The sequence below is a fragment of the Onychostoma macrolepis genome, chromosome 16 (genome assembly GCF_012432095.1).
Source record: "Onychostoma macrolepis isolate SWU-2019 chromosome 16, ASM1243209v1, whole genome shotgun sequence".
Taxonomy (NCBI): domain Eukaryota; kingdom Metazoa; phylum Chordata; class Actinopteri; order Cypriniformes; family Cyprinidae; genus Onychostoma; species Onychostoma macrolepis.
The window spans coordinates 18,295,152-18,312,874 of NC_081170.1; the positions used below are offsets into that span (position 1 = coordinate 18,295,152).

At 39.0% G+C, this 17,723-nt stretch overlaps 1 protein-coding gene across 8 annotated transcripts; it reads right to left on the reverse strand.

Annotated features, from left to right (window-relative positions):
• Positions 1-346: 346 nt before the first annotated feature.
• On the reverse strand, positions 347-17,574 carry flad1 (flavin adenine dinucleotide synthetase 1). 8 transcript variants are annotated; one of them, XM_058748191.1, is made up of 8 exons: positions 17,050-17,574; positions 14,283-14,432; positions 13,302-14,061; positions 13,033-13,180; positions 7,621-7,719; positions 6,886-7,075; positions 953-1,026; positions 347-863 (listed from the first exon to the last, which is right to left on the reverse strand). In XM_058748191.1, exons 1-8 carry the CDS (start codon positions 17,350-17,352, stop codon positions 728-730), a joined length of 1,860 nt encoding a protein of 619 aa, XP_058604174.1. In that variant the 5' UTR covers positions 17,353-17,574; the 3' UTR covers positions 347-727. The 8 variants fall into 8 exon arrangements, with proteins under 8 accessions (XP_058604174.1, XP_058604182.1, XP_058604178.1 ...); XM_058748199.1 differs by having other exon boundaries at positions 14,283-14,435; positions 17,050-17,448; XM_058748195.1 differs by having other exon boundaries at positions 361-863; positions 14,283-14,507; positions 17,050-17,184.
• Positions 17,575-17,723: the final 149 nt, after the last annotated feature.

The window sequence follows — 17,723 nt, forward strand, 5'->3', positions numbered from 1 at the left end:
GTCCGTAAGCGAGTCGCTTTATTAGAACATCGATTCCCGTTGCCTGACCGCTGACAAATTTCCAGATGGGGGAGATCGATAGTCTTGGATTAAATCTAGTTTGGATATAGAGTAATGTATTGTAATCACCATTTTAAATGTACGTGACTACATCGCACCCGTGAGGCTGGAAACCGCCATTGCATTTCATTAACTGGGGCGCAGGGTGTCAGTGAACGATGAAGATGTGCGCTTATTACAGACTGCTCTCCAGACATCAACATGCTTGTTTGCATGAACTGAAGCAATACGTAATTTACAAGTCACTTAAAACCGAATTATTTTAACTAGCTTGTTCTTTTATTTAACGTAAAAACTTGGCAGTTGCCGCCAAGGATGTGCTAAAACAGGAAAAAAATCGCGCACAACACAGTTAATCGCACTTTCCTCAAAGACGAAACACAAGTCATGATGGTTTACAATAATATGACCAAAATTGATATGAAAAAGAACAAGATATTTTGATACGGTTTTATTATAAATCCTAAATACAGCATATAGTAACATCTCACTTTTCTACGCACACCCAGACACTCCAGTACACAAAGTACAGATTTTGTCCAAGATCTGTTTCTGATATTTCAGATTCAGTTCCTTCTTCAAAATGTTCTCAGTTGCACGTCATCCATTGCGTCTTCTTTAAAAAAAAAAAAAAAAAAAAGAGAGATTAAGATGTCTAAGAAGTCAGTCATGCCCTTGAGTTGCGTTCCTCCTCCTCTTTTTCCAGCTTGTAGGCAGGTTTGTAGCGAGTCACACCTCTCTCGTCCACAACTTTAAGAGATGGATTCCTGCATGTGTTATCCATACTGCCTAATGAAGTGTATCTATGAGGAAGAGAGATAAGGGCATAAGCAAACCATGAAGATAATCTTATCTGAATAGTAAAGACCAATTGTGAAAAGAAGCATCTCACCCTTTGTCATACAGAATACAGTACGGCACATATAAAGTTCTGAGGAAAGACCAGATGTCATGATATGTCCATTCCTACAGAAAGAGAAAGAGATGTGGATATGAAGCAAACATTCAGAAGTAACGTGGATCCAGGGTCATTTGTAATTCTGAGAACATGCTGTACTGCTGTGTCTTTTACATAAGCACCAGTGATTGGGATGATGGAGTTACTGTGTAATGATCTTGGAGAGTCTCATTCATCATCATTCACCATCTCTTGGCTGTTTCTGCACCCAGCTTACATGAGAGTGAGTGGGAGACATGACAGTGATTTACTGACTGTGGAGTCAGTTTAGACACTACAGGAAAGGTGGGAAGATGGGTGAAAACCTTTCAGTTTTTTTTTTTTTGCCCGTTGTCTCTGTGATTATGATTATATATGTGTACACTTATTAAAATTTTACAAGTTAATTAAAAAAAAAAATAGGGTTGGATATTGACAGATTTCACAGTTCGGTTCACAAGCTCGTCGATTCAGTTAACATTCCAATTTGATTCAATTCAATTGCTGTAAACTATATAGGGATCCCTTTCAGTTGGTATATTACTATAAAATTTAAGGTTAAAATAAACAGTACCAAATTCAATTTCTATTTGTTTGTTTTTTTAGATATATTAACACTCAAATAAAAATAAAAAGTTACATGTAACCACATCATTCAAAATGAATTTGGAAAATCTGATCATAGTTTAATTTCAGATTGTAAGGGGTGGTTTAAACCTTTTCTAATCTGTTCGATAGGACATGTATACACTTGATTGGATTGAAAACAGAAACTGGAAAGTTGTGCAATGATGCGGAAATGCCGTAATGACGCATCAACACATAGAACCAGCTGTTGTTGTTGAATCATTAGTGTCAGAAATGAAATCACAAGTCAATCATGAATCATAAGTATCAGTCTAAATTTTTTTTCTACTCATTGTCTGTGAAGTGGTGCAGGACAGTAAAGCTGTCCCAACAATCCTTGCTTCGGACTTCTTGTCTTGGGCACAGGAAGGGCTTTACTGCTAGAGAAATATGAGCAGTGCGGTACAAAACTTCATGTGTTTGTCATCTCCCAAAATATATAAATATTAAGTATGCTTCTTAAAACAAAGAAAAGAAGCAGGAGGATGGCTAGTATGCAGTTCTTAAACCAGCAGGAAAACTGTATATTCATGTAGTGTGCGCATATGAGAAGATCAAATCCGATTTAAATCTTGTGACACACAGTATCTCACAGAAGTGAGTACACCCCTCACATTTTTGTAAATATTTAATTATATCTTTTCATTGACAACACTGAAGAAATGGCACTTTGCTACAATGAAAGGTAGTGAGTGTACAGCTTGTGTAACAGTGTAAATTTGCTGTCCCCTCAAAATAACTCAACATACAGCCATTAATGTCTAAACCGCTGGCCACAAAAGTGAGTACACCTCTAAATGAAAATGCCCAAATTGGGCCCAATTAGCCATATTCTCTCCCCGGTGTCATGTGACTTGTTAGTGTTACAAGGTCTCAGGTGTGAATGGGGAGCAGGTGTGTTAAATTTGGTGTTATCGCTCTCACTCTCTCATACTGGTCACTGGAAGTTCAACATGGCACCTTCATAGCAAAGAACTCTCTGAGGATCTGAAAAAAAGAATTGTTGCTCTACATAAAGATGGTGTAGGCTATAAGAAGATTGCCAAGACCCTGGGCCCGGTTGCATAAAGCACGTTAAGTGTAATTTTCCCTTAAGATCGCCCTTAAGTTTCCCTTACAATTAAGGGCGTTGCATAAAATATACCTTAGATGACACTTAAGGCTTTCTTTAGGTGAAACGTCATAAACCCTTAGAATTTCTCTTAAGTATCCCTTAAAGCCCATTAAGTGTTGCATAAAGCCCCTTAACTGTCATTTTCCTAAGTATACCGTAAGGTATGGAAAATGTCACCTTAAGTGTTACACAGCGAGCAGATTCAATCCTAAAGTCTTCTGCAAGACACAATCGACCGCTTTATAACAGATTTTAATTTAGGCATTTATTCACATTTATCAAATTACATACAGCTAATAGTGCAAACGTGAATGCGTCATGCGAGAACACATTTATATTCTTGAAAAACACACATGAAAAACACACATGAAAAATATATTTTCGCAATTGTGCGTTTATTTTGTTTACATTTCTGCTTTTTATTCAGCTTAGCTGCAGCGATCGCTGCTGTATTCCATCATAAGATACTTCTATGTGTCCGGAATGGACTTTCAGCTCAACAGCGCCCTCAGGCTTCGAGTATGAATGAAAAATACACTGCATAGGAGTGTTTAGCGCTTCATAATGTTCACATTATGTTACGTTTTGGATATGAATAAAATGACTATCTTGTCTGTTTGCATTTAAATATAGATTTATTCACATTAGTCCCTGAAAATGTTATGTTTCTGTGAAAACTTACACCACTATCTGCATTAACAAATAATGTGTCCATGGCAACAGTAGATTTTTTTAACGGCAAAACCTGGGTCGCTGTCGTGAAATACTCAACGGTTTTCCTTATCTAAGGGAATGGTTTAAGGGATTGTATGCAACCCCCTTAACTTAGGTAAGAGGAAATCATGCCTTAAGGGTCATACTTAAGGGAAAAACTTAAGGTGCTTTATGCAACCGGGCCCAGAAACTGAGCTGCAGCACGGTTGCCAAGATCATACAGCGGTTTAACAGGACAGGTTCCACTCAGAACAGGCCTCGCCATGGTCGACCAAAGAAGATCCCCTCCCCTCGGAGACTGGGCCGCAGGGCAGTATTCCAACATGATAACGACCCCAAACACACCTCCAAGATGACCACTGCCTTGCTAAAGAAGCTGAGGGTAAAGGTGATGGACTGGCCAAGCATGTCTCTAGACCTAAACCCTATTGAGCATCTGTGGGGCATCCTCAAACGGAAGGTGGAGGAGTGCAGGGTCTCTAACATCCACCAGCTCCGTGATGTCGTCATGGAGGAGTGGAAGAGGACTCCAGTGGCAACCTGTGAAGCTCTGGTGAACTCCATGCCCAAGAGAGTTAAGGCAGTGGTAGAAATTAATGGTGGCCACACAAAATATTGACACTTTGGGCCCAATTTGGACATTTTCACTTAGGGGTGTACTCACTTTTGTGGCCAGCGGTTTAGACTTTAATGGCTGTGTGTTGAGTTATTTTGAGGGGACAGCAAATTTGCACTGTTATACAAGCTGTACACTCACTACTTTACATTGTAGCAAAGTGTCATTTCTTCAGTATTGTCACATGAAAAGATATAAAATATTTACAAAAATGTGAGGGGTGTACTCACTTCTGTGAGATACTATATAAACACACAAAGAAACCCAATCACTTCATTTATCGCGCAAGTAACTATGTTCAGATTCATCAATCTTAATACCGGAGCATCAGAGCCCGCTCTGCCAGACTGCTCAACAGCTTTTTCCCCCAGGCTGTGAGAGCCCTGAACTCAAATCACCCCGCCTCTGAACCCCCATACAAACCCCTACCTCCTGTAACATGTAACGTGCAATTCAAGTGTGCTACACACAGGTGAGTGGGCCTGTACAAACCACCTGTAGTAGCACACTCTCCTCCTCTATGCGCACTAGTCACTTTTCACACACACTGCTGTGTGTACACAAATCCCACAAAAAGAACTCCGTAATATATGTGTTTACATGCTCATGCACTACAAATCATCCTGCACTGTTCCCCAGCCAGCTGCTTGAACTCAATGTTTCTCCTTGCACATGTACAGTACTTATCTGAAGCATTCGTATAGTTTGTATAGTTTGTATTTTTTTAGTTTGTATAGGTACTTTTTTATAGATAGTATATTTATATTTATAGTCAAAATCTATCAGTAGGATAGTTGTGTATAGGTTTATATTGTCTTACTCCATTGTTGTATGCCTGTATTTATGTAGCACCGTGGTCCTGTGAGGCACGACATTTCGTTCCACTGTATGCCCCCGCATGTAGCGGAATGACAATAAAGCTCAACTTGACTTGACTTAATTATTTAATTCTGAATGAAACAAAATCTGTCCATGTAATTGTAGCTAGTGATTGAATGACATGATACAGTTTAGTAAGTTGTGCTGTTTCTTTCTGCATACCGTCTGATGTTCATTCATGTTTATTTTGCGCTTTAACTTGTAAACTTGTAGGCAAGTAAGAGATTTTTTTATTTAATTTTTTTTAATCTAACATTACCGTTCAGAAATTCGAAGTCAGTAAAATAAATGTAGCATAAATGTTAAAATATTAAGCAGCACAAATATACAGTGAGGAAAATAAGTATTTGAACATCCTGCTATTTTGCAAGTTCTCCCACTTAGAAATCATGGAGGGGTCTGAAATTGTCATCGTAGGTGCATGTCCACTGTGAGAGACATAATCTAAAAAAAAAAATCCAGAAATCACAATGTATGATTTTTTAACTATTTATTTGTAGGATACAGCTGCAAATACGTATTTGAACACCTGTCTATCAGCTAGAATTCTGACCCTCAAAGACCTGTTAGTCTGCCTTTAAAATGTCCACCTCCACTCCATTTATTATCCTAAATTAGATGCACCTGTTTGAGGTCGTTAGCTGCATAAAGACACCTGTCCACCCCATACAATCAGTAAGAATCCAACTACTAACATGGCCAAGACCAAAGAGCTGTCCAAAGACACTAGAGACAAAATTGTACACCTCCACAAGGCTGGAAAGGGCTACGGGAAATTGCCAAGCAGCTTGGTGAAAAAGGTCCACTGTTGGAGCAATCATTAGAAAATGGAAGAAGCTAAACATGACTGTCAATCTCCCTCGGACTGGGGCTCCATGCAAGATCTCACCTCGTGGGGTCTCAATGATCCTAAGAAAGGTGAGAAATCAGCCCAGAACTACACGGGAGGAGCTGGTCAATGACCTGAAAAGAGCTGGGACCACCGTTTCCAAGGTTACTGTTGGTAATACACTAAGACGTCATGGTTTGAAATCATGCATGGCACGGAAGGTTCCCCTGCTTAAACCAGGCCTGACTTAAGTTTGCCAATGACCATTTGGATGATCCAGAGGAGTCATGGGAGAAAGTCATGTGGTCAGATGAGACCAAAATAGAACTTTTGGTCATAATTCCACTAAACGTGTTTGGAGGAAGAAGAATGATGAGTACCATCCCAAGAACACCATCCCTACTGTGAAGCATGGGGGTGGTAGCATCATGCTTTGGGGGTGTTTTTCTGCACATGGGACAGGGCGACTGCACTGTATTAAGGAGAGGATGACCGGGGCCATGTATTGAGAGTTTTTGGGGAACAACCTCCTTCCCTCAGTTAGAGCATTGAAGATGGGTCGAGGCTGGGTCTTCCAACATGACAATGACCCGAAGCACACAGCCAGGATAACCAAGAAGTGGCTCTGTAAGAAGCATATCAAGGTTCTGGCGTGGCCTAGCCAGTCTCCAGACCTAAACCCAATAGAGAATCTTTGGAAGGAGCTCAAACTCCGTGTTTCTCAGCGACAGGCCAGAAACCTGACTGATCTAGAGAAGATCTGTGTGGAGGAGTGGGCCAAAATCCCTCCTGCAGTGTGTGCAAACCTCGTGAAAAACTACAGGAAACGTTTGACCTCTGTAATTGCAAACAAAGCCTACTGTACCAAATATTAACATTGATTTTCTCAGGTGTTCAAATACTTATTTGCAGCTGTATCATACAAATAAATAGTTAAAAAATCATACATTGTGATTTCTGGATTTTTTTTTTTAGATTATGTCTCTCACAGTGGACATGCACCTACGATGACAATTTCAGACCCCTCCGTGATTTCTAAGTGGGAGAACTTGTAAAATAGCAGGGTTTTCAAATACTTATTTTCCTCACTGTATATTGTTTCCCCTCACCAGCAGTGGGTTGACCCTCATGTATTCAGGCCAGCCCGGGTCTGTGGGACAGAGGGGTGTCAGTGTGTGCGAATAAGGGTCGGTCCGTCTCGTTCCCATCAGAACCGCCTGTAAATCTGGCTTTCTTTCCCGGACCTCATGCAGAGCCTGCCGAATACTGCCCTCCACCGAGAACAGCTCCAGGTCATATCTATAGAAGAGAGAGGAAGAGATGTGCCAAATAATTACACCTATGGAGCTTTGATGGACACTGATGAATTAATGAGGCCTGGAACCATGTTCAACTCATCACGGTTAAGGAACAGACTGCAGCTGGTTTGTCAGAGGCTGTTACGGCTTACAGATGGCACATCTCCCTTGAAAGTCTCACTCAAGTGATTTGGTTAAGACATTTCACTTACTAACTGGTGCCAAATCCAATATCGTATGTGGGAAAACAAGCAGGACTGCTGATTCTAACATTAGTGTAACAGTCATAAAACTGTTCAAAGCATGTCTGGAAAACTTCACAATTCAGAAATGTTGTCAAAATAATTGTCTGAATCAGACATGACTAAATCATGTTTACATATGCTGGCTTCTAATGCAGGAAAAAGTTCTGGGAGAAATGCCAGAGGATCCAGTTTGTGATTTACCTACTCAGGAGAAAATTATTTTTGTTTCCAGATTTTTATCATCTCCTACTTTAAATCACTGCAGTACCTACTTTTTTTTATTGAAGGCAACTTGTCTTACCTTTTGATTGTATCCTGCAAAAACCTCTCCATTTCTGTAAAAGGAGAGACAATTCGAATGTATAGAGCTTTCAATCCGTCTCTACTATCTGGATACCGCCTGAGAGAGAGAGAGAGAGAGAGAGAGAGAGAGAGAGATATGAAACTTAGGTCTATGCATGCTGTTTTCTTTAAAGACAACTGCCTATTAAACATGGACATTAAATTCAATTCACAGCATTTCTAAATAGTGCCCCAAAGAGTATTTGGACCCTTAAACCACACTCAACGTATACATTTTCTGCATACATAGAAAATAGCAAATCACATGACATTTGCAAACAAATGATGCAGACTTAAGTTCTCCTCAAGTTCACACAAGTGTCCTAGCAGAATAGAAAAACTCCATCTACATTTCTCCTGCAACTTTTTTGTAAAGGGCATTTGACTTTCTTTGCACATTCGCTTTGTAAACACTGGGGCTGTACTTCCATCTACGTCACGAGTAACCTTTCCAACATAATTACGTAATGTGTGAGGTCGGGCTGGTGCAAGATGAGCATTTGTGGTCAAAAAATATATAAATTTTTATTGTTTTAAGAAAATGACTGATCATTTCACTAGATAAGACCCTTATTCCTCAACTGGGATCATGTAGCGTCCTTTGAAGCTTAAATCCTTTGGCTTCCATTGAAGTCCACTATATAGAGAAAAATGCAGGAATGGTTTCCTCAAAAACCTTAATTTCTTTAATTGTGACTGAAGATAGAAAGACATTAACATCTTGGATGACATGGGGGTGAGTAAATTATCAGGAAATTTTTATTCTGGAAATGAATTTATCCTTTAACTGAATATGTGATATGTGTGTGAAGATACACTAGCGTTTGACAACCAGAAAGTTTTCAAATACTTTAATTTCAATACTGTATATATATATATATATATATACATACAGTGGGGCAAAAAAGTATTTAGTCAGCCACTAATTGTGCAAGTTCTCCCACTTAAAAAGATGAGAGAGGCCTGTAATTTTCATCATAGGTATACCTCAACTATGAGACAAAATGAGAAAAAAAAAAAACTCCAGAAAAACACATTGTAGGATTTTTAAAGAATTTATTTGCAAATTATGGTGGAAAATAAGTATTTGGTCAATAACAAAATTTCATCTCAATACTTTGTTATATACCCTTTGTTGGCAATGACAGAGGTCAAACGTTTTCTGTAAGTCTTCACAAGGTTTTCACACACTGTTGCTGGTATTTTGGCCCATTCCTCCATGCAGATCTCCTCTAGAGCAGTAATGTTTTGGGGCTGTCGCTGGGCAACACGGACTTTCAACTCCCTCCAAAGATTTTCGATGGGGTTGAGATCTGAGACTGGCTAGGCCACTCCAGGACCTTGAAATGCTTCACGAAGCCACTCCTTCGCTGTTCGGGCGGTGTGTTTGGGATCATTGTCATGCTGAAAGACCCAGCCACGCTTTCATCTTCAATGCCCTTGCTGATGGAAGGAGGTTTTCACTCAAAATCTCACGATACATGGCCCCATTCATTCTTTTCGCTTACACGGATCAGTCGTCCTGGTCCCTTTGCAGAAAAACAGCCCCAAAGCATGATGTTTCCACCCCCATGCTTCACAGTAGGTATGGTGTTCTTTGGATGAAACTCAGCATTCTTTCTCCTCCAAACACGACAAGTTGAGTTTTTACCAAAAAATTATATTTTGGTTTCATCTGATTCTCCCAATCCTCTTCTGGATCATCCAAATGCTCTCTAGCAAATTTCGGACATGTACTGGCTTAAGCAGGGGGACACGTCTGGCACTGCAGGATTTGAGTCCCTGGCGGCGCAGTGTGTTACTGATGGTAGCCTTTGTTACTTTGGTCCCAGCTCTCTGCAGGTCATTCACTAGGTCCCCCCGTGTGGCTCTGGGATTTTTGCTCACAGTTCTTGTGATCATTTTGACCCCACGGGGTGAGATCTTGCGTGGAGCCCCAGATCGAGGGAGATTATCAGTGGTCTTGTATGTCTTCCATTTTCTAATAATTGCTCCCACAGTTGATTTCTTCACACCAAGCTGCTTACCTATTGCAGATTCAGTCTTCCCAGCCTGGTGCAGGTCTACAATTTTTTTTCTGGTGTCCTTTGACAGCTCTTTGGTCTTGGCCATGGTGGAGTTTGGAGTTGGACTGTTTGAGGTTGTGGACAGGTGTCGAGTTCAAACAGATGCCATTAATACAGGTAACGAGTGGAGGACAGAGGAGCCTCTTAAAGAAGTTACAGGTCTGTGAGAGCCAGAAATCTTGCTTGTTTGTAGGTGACCAAATACTTATTTTACCGAGGAATTTACCAATTAATTCTTTAAAAATCCTACAATGTGATTTTCTTTTCTCATTTTGTCTCTCATAGTTGAGGTATACCTATGATGAAAATTACAGGCCTCTCTCATCTTTTTAAGTGGGAGAACTTGCACAATTGGTGGCTGACTAAATACTTTTTTACCCCACTGTATATTATATCACTTAAAACAAACAATTATTTCTGTAATATTTTTGGAAGGTATGCTTGTGCTGTCTTAAAGGGAAAGTTAATTCCAAACATGACTTTACTTCTTCTGTGGCACATAAAAGTATTTATTTTGAAAAATGTCTATTTGTTGTCCGAACAATTAAAGTCAGTGTAGTTTTGGTGGAACCCATGAGGGAAAAAGTTATTTTGTATTCAACAAAATAAAGAAAGCCATACAGGTTTGTAACAACAGGAGGTTTTTTTTTTTTGACTAAACTATACCTTTAAAACAAATGCCACTTGTTTTGATCTTATTTATTAAAGACATTAAATAAATGTTAATGTTTATTAATAACACTGTTATATTAATGTTGGCAACCAAACAGTAGCTGGTAGTCATCGACTTCCATTATTTTACTCCATACTAGGGATGCACGATATTATCGGACTGATATCGGAATCAGCCGATAATGGCTTCAGATGTAAATATCGGCATCGGCAGTGGTGTAGTCTACGTGATACGCAGGTATACAGCATATACCCACTAGCAAAGTTAATGGATTTCCGTATACCCACTTAAAATAGTGCAAGGATACGTAAAAAACATCTTTGTGACAGAACTTTCACACGTTCATTCATAAATTCAATCCGTCTGTTTTGTGATCAAAGCTAAATATTCTAAGCTTTTTGAAAATCACTCTGTGTTTCTGTTGATGACCAATGCTATTGCACAACTCTTTCATTTCAACTGACTGACTGAGGCCATCCTAAAAATGCACCACTGCTGCGCGTTGCCACGAAAGCTTATCATTTGCACGCGTTTTTATGCCTTGCCCATTTAAACATTCAAAAGAGTTTATAAGCATTCAAACACAGGATGACGAAAAACTCAAATGAGTACATATAGCAAACGTAAACTTAAGTGAACGTAAACATTTGAGAAACAAAATTGGGTGTATCATATTGAATGTATTGTCTCTTAAAGGGATAGTTCACCCAAAAATGAAAATTCTGTCATCATTTACTCGCCCTCAAGTAGTTCCAAACCTGTATGAATGTCTTTGTTCTGCTAAACACAATGGAAGATACTCTGAAGAACGTGTGAAACAGAGCAGTTGGGAAACAGAGAAGCCTGGTTACAAACTTTTCAAAATATCTTCCTTTGTGTTCGGCAGAACAAAGAAATTCATACAGGATTGGAACTACTTGAGGGTGAGTAAATGATGACAGAATTTTCATTTTTGGGTGAACTATCCCTTTAAAGTGACTGCGCCTAATTTACTAGCTGCTGTCAGTGTCCTTAATATAATTCCAAGAAATTAAATCAGAGAAAAATCACTCACAGCTCTTTACTGAACTACTTTGTGGTTTAACAAGAATTAATCTATATTTAAAACAGCGAAGAATATGCAATGCTATTTTATATTTGATTATTCGGTTTCTGTACCTGGACACCTACAAACTTGAAAGCGTAAACATTGTGTAAATAGCACAAATAAATACATAGAACAAACATATATTAATCCATTTCAAACAGGGCCCACAGGTACAACTTGCACCGGGGCCCCGCAAACCCCAGCTACAGCCCGGGGAGCAGTGACAGATCAGTCAACTGTCCCAAGAATTTTTCACACAGTCAACAGTATGTTGACTTTCTCAGGCCAACATAACTAGCTAATACTTCAGTACGTAAGTGTGCAGATCAATGAATGCAAAAGAAGGGGAGAGATAACGTGTGTGTGTCTGTGTACAGCAGTTAAACTGAATACAGTGTTTATATCTCCTTGTTTCAGATGATGAGAGAGATGAGAACTCCTGGCCAGCCTTGTGGACTAAAAGTCAGGCCAGGGAATTTAAAAACAGGCACTCTTAAATGTGCATTGAAAATGGCCAGCTGATAAAACCTGTGCTCCAGGGACCATATTCAGGAAAAATTGAGCTCTTATTGGCTGAGTTAGATGATTAACACAGTAGAAAATCAGTCCAGTCTCCCCAGCTGTAAATGTCATTGGCTGTCTTGTGTTCCTTGTAACAAATTTACATGTTAATATCACATAAGCAGTCTTTCAGAATGCTGTCAGTTAGATGCATACTGTACACATTAGTGAGTGGAGCTTATGGGTGTCGCTTTGGGACAGGTGAGGGAGGGAAAAATCACAGTATGCTCACTACAAAAAACTAGACTACAACACTGGGCATTCGGCGCGATATGAAAAATTATGCCGATATGTCTTGTCGATGAGAGGAATACATTAAATCGCATGTGCTCAGGGTGTACTAGTGATTAGATCATGTCAGCAGTGTTGCTCATTCTTGCTCACTATTCATTAGTGTAATACGTTTTATTTTTAAACAAATCATAAGCTCTAAAAGATTTTTACAACTCTTTTGCTGTTTAGACCATCTACAAATGTTAAATCTTATAAATAAAATAAAATGTTAGGGTTAACAGTAACACTGCATCTTTCTGGGGGGAAAAAATGCAGCGATTGATATAGTTTATTTATAGTTATTTTCAAAGCTTCAATGTGCTGTCAAAAAAACCTTCATCATGGTTTATTTAATTCTAACAAATAATTTCTTGTTAAAAACTAACCAAATTAAAAATATTTTGCTTATAATTTCTGCACAGGAGAGACTTGGTGTTGTTTCCAAACAAAAAGCAAATATATCGGTATCGGCCAAAATTATTTGAAAAATATCTGCATATCGGATATCGTCAAAAATCCAATATCGTGCATCCCTACTCCGTACTATAGAAGTCAATGGATACCAACAACTGTTTGACATCTAATATCAAAAAAAAAAAAAAAAAAAAAAAAAAAGGGGCATACTATGCAAAATTTTGCCAACTGTAATTTAATTTGGTCCATATGCTCTCTTTTCTGTCAAGACCTTGTCTTTACTTTAGTCTTTCTTACCGTTTCAGAGCAGCATAATATAAATGCAGTAGAGCTGTGCAGTCCTTGCCACCATTGAAGCCAACACAGATTTCATTAGTCGAGTATTTCTCCAGCGCCATCTCAATGGTCCCCAATGCTGTAGCTACTTTCTTCCCCAGCACTGTCTCTGTGAGATATTTAGTATACATGTTAACAAAGTTACTCTCAACTGATTTAAACTGGTCAAGATCAAATACATGTAACTGACACCAACAACAGCACTCAAATAGGGTTAAAAAGAAGCTCACCGCTTTTCGAGAGCGCGTACACCTCCTCAGCTGCAACTGACACCGGGTCAGTGACGAGAGGAACCACAGATCCTTCGGGCAGCTCTTCTATCAGTTGAGTTCTTGCTCGTTCCACCTCTTCCGAGCTGTCAGAGTCCAAAACCAATCGGACACGATGATAATTACTAAGCCAGTCTGGGTAAGAGCCCAGAGAGATGCGCTTGCCCCAACCTGCCTGCAGTTTTGTTAGACACTGGGCAATATCAGTCTCATCCGCATTCACAAACACCTCACGGGTGTGAAAGGTGGTACCAGAACCTGAAAACAGATGGGTAAGGCCATTGAAAGACTTTTCCAGCAGAGAGGGGATGCCGGGAAATATGTATACATTGCGGACACTGACTAGAGGGAAGCGATTTCGCTGGCCTGTCTGAGGGTCTATGCCAAAATTGAGTTTGGCAGAAACGGGAACCATGGCAAGCTTCATTTGGGCACTGTTGGTAGTGACCGGGCCAAAGAACCCCTCTACTAGCTTTGTCAGTTCAGGGTGAGCGTGCAGACCTTCACCAAATGCCACAGCGACACTCTCAAAAGTGACATCGTCATGGGTGGGACCGATGCCACCGGATGTGATGAGGTGAGTAACGGAGGAGGAAAGCTGTGCCACTTCTTTAGAAATGACTTCCTGGATGTCAGGCACCACAGTGATTCGCTCTACGGTGATGCCAAGCTTGCGAAGTCCCCGGCACAAGAAGGCACTGTTAGTGTCAACAGTGTGACCCTGCAATGTGAGCATATAAACCAAAAGTTTTTAAAATATTGCCTTTTAATGATTCTAGAAGAAATAATGAACTGCGCCAAAGTATAAACTTCCCTGTATGTGTCAATGGTTGGAAAACAGGTATACAAAATCCTTATAGAGCTCTCAACGGTCAGAAAAATAACAGCATATGCAAGATAAAGTGTTAATTGTGACTATATTCAACAGCTATTGTAAATTACCTTGAGGATCTCATCTCCTATGATGAGAATAGCTGCTGTGACAGCACCATCTTTCTGCGTGGAGGATGCATTGCAGTTCTGAGCCATTGGGATGATTTGGGCTCCAATTTGCTTAACCCTCTTAGCTACTCTGCTAATCCGAGGCAAAGCCTGCTGCATTCAGCCAAAAATGATGACACAGGAGAGAGGCAAAGAAAGAAAAAGGAAGAGACAGATGGAGAGGGTCTGTTGGAAACAAGCACAAAAGACTGAGCAATAAAACTAGTCTTTATTTGACTTTTAAATCTATAAATTAAAATTATACATTAAGACTGAATATCAAACATACCAAAAATGTGGACACAAATCGAAAAATTTTCTAGATCTATAATCTTCAATAGAGATTTAAATATGGAAACAAAAGATACCTTTCATTTAAAAACAACTCAAAGAATGTAGGACTCCATGGTTGATCTAATGAAACCAAAATTGTGCTATGGCTCAGTGCTGCAGTTAAATAAAATAAATATAAGCTCTTAATGTTTCAGGGTTTAGCACTGCACTGTGTACATTTACACACAAGCAGCTCATTATCCTGTGTTTCCAGGGTCTTGATTCAAGGTAAATGCTGCTCCACACAATCTCATCTCTGAATGTGTTTGGATCATTTATAACATGCATTTAAAAATGCAACATGCACCATACAACTTTCCAAACTTGCAATGGGAAATACTTATGAACAGGCAGTTGTCAACAAAAGAGAGGCTTTAAGGCTCTCTGTGGTTTTCTGGTAAAAATTTGAAAACGAATAAATTAAGACCATAAATATTAATGTTGCAGTTTTACAGCTGATGTAAAATACAATTATTTTTCTTAAATACTCAATTTGCTTATTTCTAGTGAAATACTGCAACAGTAATATTTCTTGTTTGCTTAATACTTGATCTGTTAATAATACATTATTATTTTCATATTGATATATATGAAGAGTTTATTTGCAAAAACAGACAACTTTCAAAAATCATGTTTTTTTCATTGTGTATTCCAATTAATCTCAATCAAACTGCAAGTTGGGTTATTTTGATTAGGTTAAAAAAAATAATAATACAGCTAACTAACACAATAACTACATGATTTTTGAAAATGTCAAAAAACGGAGTTATGTTTTTGCAAATAAACTCTTATTTATATATATATATATATATATCTCACTCTCTCTCTCTCTATCTATCTATCTATCTATCTATCTATCTTTCTCTCTCTCTCTCTCTCAGTGGTAGAGCATTGCGTTAGCAGCGCGAAAGGTCGTGGGTTCAATTCCCAGAGAACACACATACTGTAAGTGTAAATGTATAGCCTGAATGCACTGTAAGTCGCTTTGGATAAAAGCATCTGGTAAATGTACTATATATATATATAATTAATATTAAATTATATTAATGGTTAAAAGTCAACAGAAGATTTGAAACACTAAACTTGAAACAAATATAACTTATTGGGAAGGTTTAAATGTCTTGAAATCATTTCTTCTAAAATAGTTTATTAAGGTGGTTTACAAAGAAACTAAATGTATGCGCCAGAACAAACTTTCTTGCAAAACTCTTGTAGCTGCATGATTATCTAAGTGTAATTATCTGATCTGTTCCAACAAAAACAGCTGGATATTTATAGAAATGTCTAATTTATCCTAAGTAAAAACACGCACGTTTGTTAGCAAAATGTTTGCTTCCCTTACCTGGAAGGCACGTAACTGAATCCTGGGTTTAGTCCAGATTTCGTGGCCAACTAAATGTTATTCAATGAAGCACTCATCTCATTCGAGAATAAGCCAGGCAAATCAATGATTACATTACATCTGGTCAAACTGTACAGTCACCAAGATCTCAAGGTACTGTCACGGTCATATGAACAAAGTCCCGAATACTTGTGTCGTGAAAGCTATAAGCAAACCAACCGTAAACATTGATACCAGCTATATATACTAGCTAATGCAAACGCGTCGCATACATAATACAGATTCGGGATGCTACTTTTTAAAAGCTGTACTTGATTTGTTATTATTTACCCCAGGTCGAGAACTCACCCTTATTACGCCAGTTACATATCAGTAAGAACACTTGGTTGCACTCCTCCTGTCACGTGACAAGACGTTACACGACTTCCTTAATAAACTAACCAATCAGCGTAAAGAGGGCTAGAAGGAGGCGCTGAACACGCAGCGACATGGACACTCGAGCAGTCCTGGTAGGTCTGAAGTCTGAAGTAAGGGATTAGTCTCTGATCCATTGCTTCAGTAGATGGCGGTAATGCTCAATTTCTGACTGCGAGCCACCAATAAAAAACGAGAAGATGAAGAGGGCGGGAACTTCCTCGGGAAGTGAAAGCAGATATTCTTAACAAAATTTACAGGTTGATTCTATCTAAATTGTAAATGTTACATTTAATTGTCCTTTAGAACAATTGCTAAACGATTTACGTAAAATCAGTTTAATTTTCTTTTGCAGTTAGTCATATGATCACTCAAAAGCAGCTTTGACAAACACACACAAAAAAATATTTCTGACTTAAATTTGTTTTTAATGTAATTTTAATAGGACGCTATATATTTACTTCGGACCGCACACTAAATACATCGCAGTGCTGCTGGAAAGCACCACCAGTTTCATCTCTGTAACTTTTTTGTTGTTGTTGTTGTTTGTTTACCTTTAACGTAGGTCGAGCCTTCTGAGATCCTTATCATGTCCATAGGAAATCATGTGATTATGGTACATTTGTATTCCACACTTACCTCAGTTCTTTGTTGTACAAACAGCTTAGGTACAGCTGTTGAATTCAAGCGTCTTTTATTTCCTTTGGCTACACTGAAATCGGATGGTGAAAAATGCTGGCTGCACACCCTCAATCCACGGATAGACTGAATTGGTGATCCGGTATCTCGATGAAGGGCGATCAGCCACAGTTTCAATCTTTCTGGATCGTGCAGGGGCAATGTGTGAAAAGTCAAACTTTCCTCTTGCATTGATGCCCACTGACGCAGTCTCACAGATTTCTCTTGGTTGAAGCACCCAGGATAAGCACACACGCGCACCATTTTGAAAAAAAAAAAATCCTCCGCCCTGAGAAACCAATAAAGTTCGCGTGCACTTTCTTCTATGTTGTGAATAGAGCTGTTCAGTTTGTAGTCCTCAACTCAATCCCCGAAGAGAACTAGCAGATTCGAACCATGGGTTCCCTGCTGATGGGCGCCTTCGAAACACTAAAGCTTCGTGAATCATTTGTTTCGAACCAGTGATTTGGAGCGTGTTTCAAACTGCCAAAGTCACGTGATGTCAATAAATGAGGCTTCGTTACGTCACAACTGTTTAGAAACGTTTTGAAATGTCAATGTTTCGCCATGCTTCATAAATTTGTACAGATTGACACATTTGTATAATAAAAAGGAAGAGTTATAGTTAATAGTCT

Bases quoted from the DNA above. Each gene is read 5' to 3' on its own strand.
- flad1 (XM_058748199.1), bottom strand. From the start codon at position 17,352: ATGGTGCGCGTGTGTGCTTATCCTGGGTGCTTCAACCAAGAGAAATCT. The intron at 7,720-13,032 runs GTAAGAAAGACT...TCTCTCTCTCAG, and splicing joins TATTATGCTGCTCTGAAACG to GCGGTATCCAGATAGTAGAG. The intron at 864-952 runs GTGAGATGCTTC...TCTTCCTCATAG, and splicing joins TGTATTCTGTATGACAAAGG to ATACACTTCATTAGGCAGTA.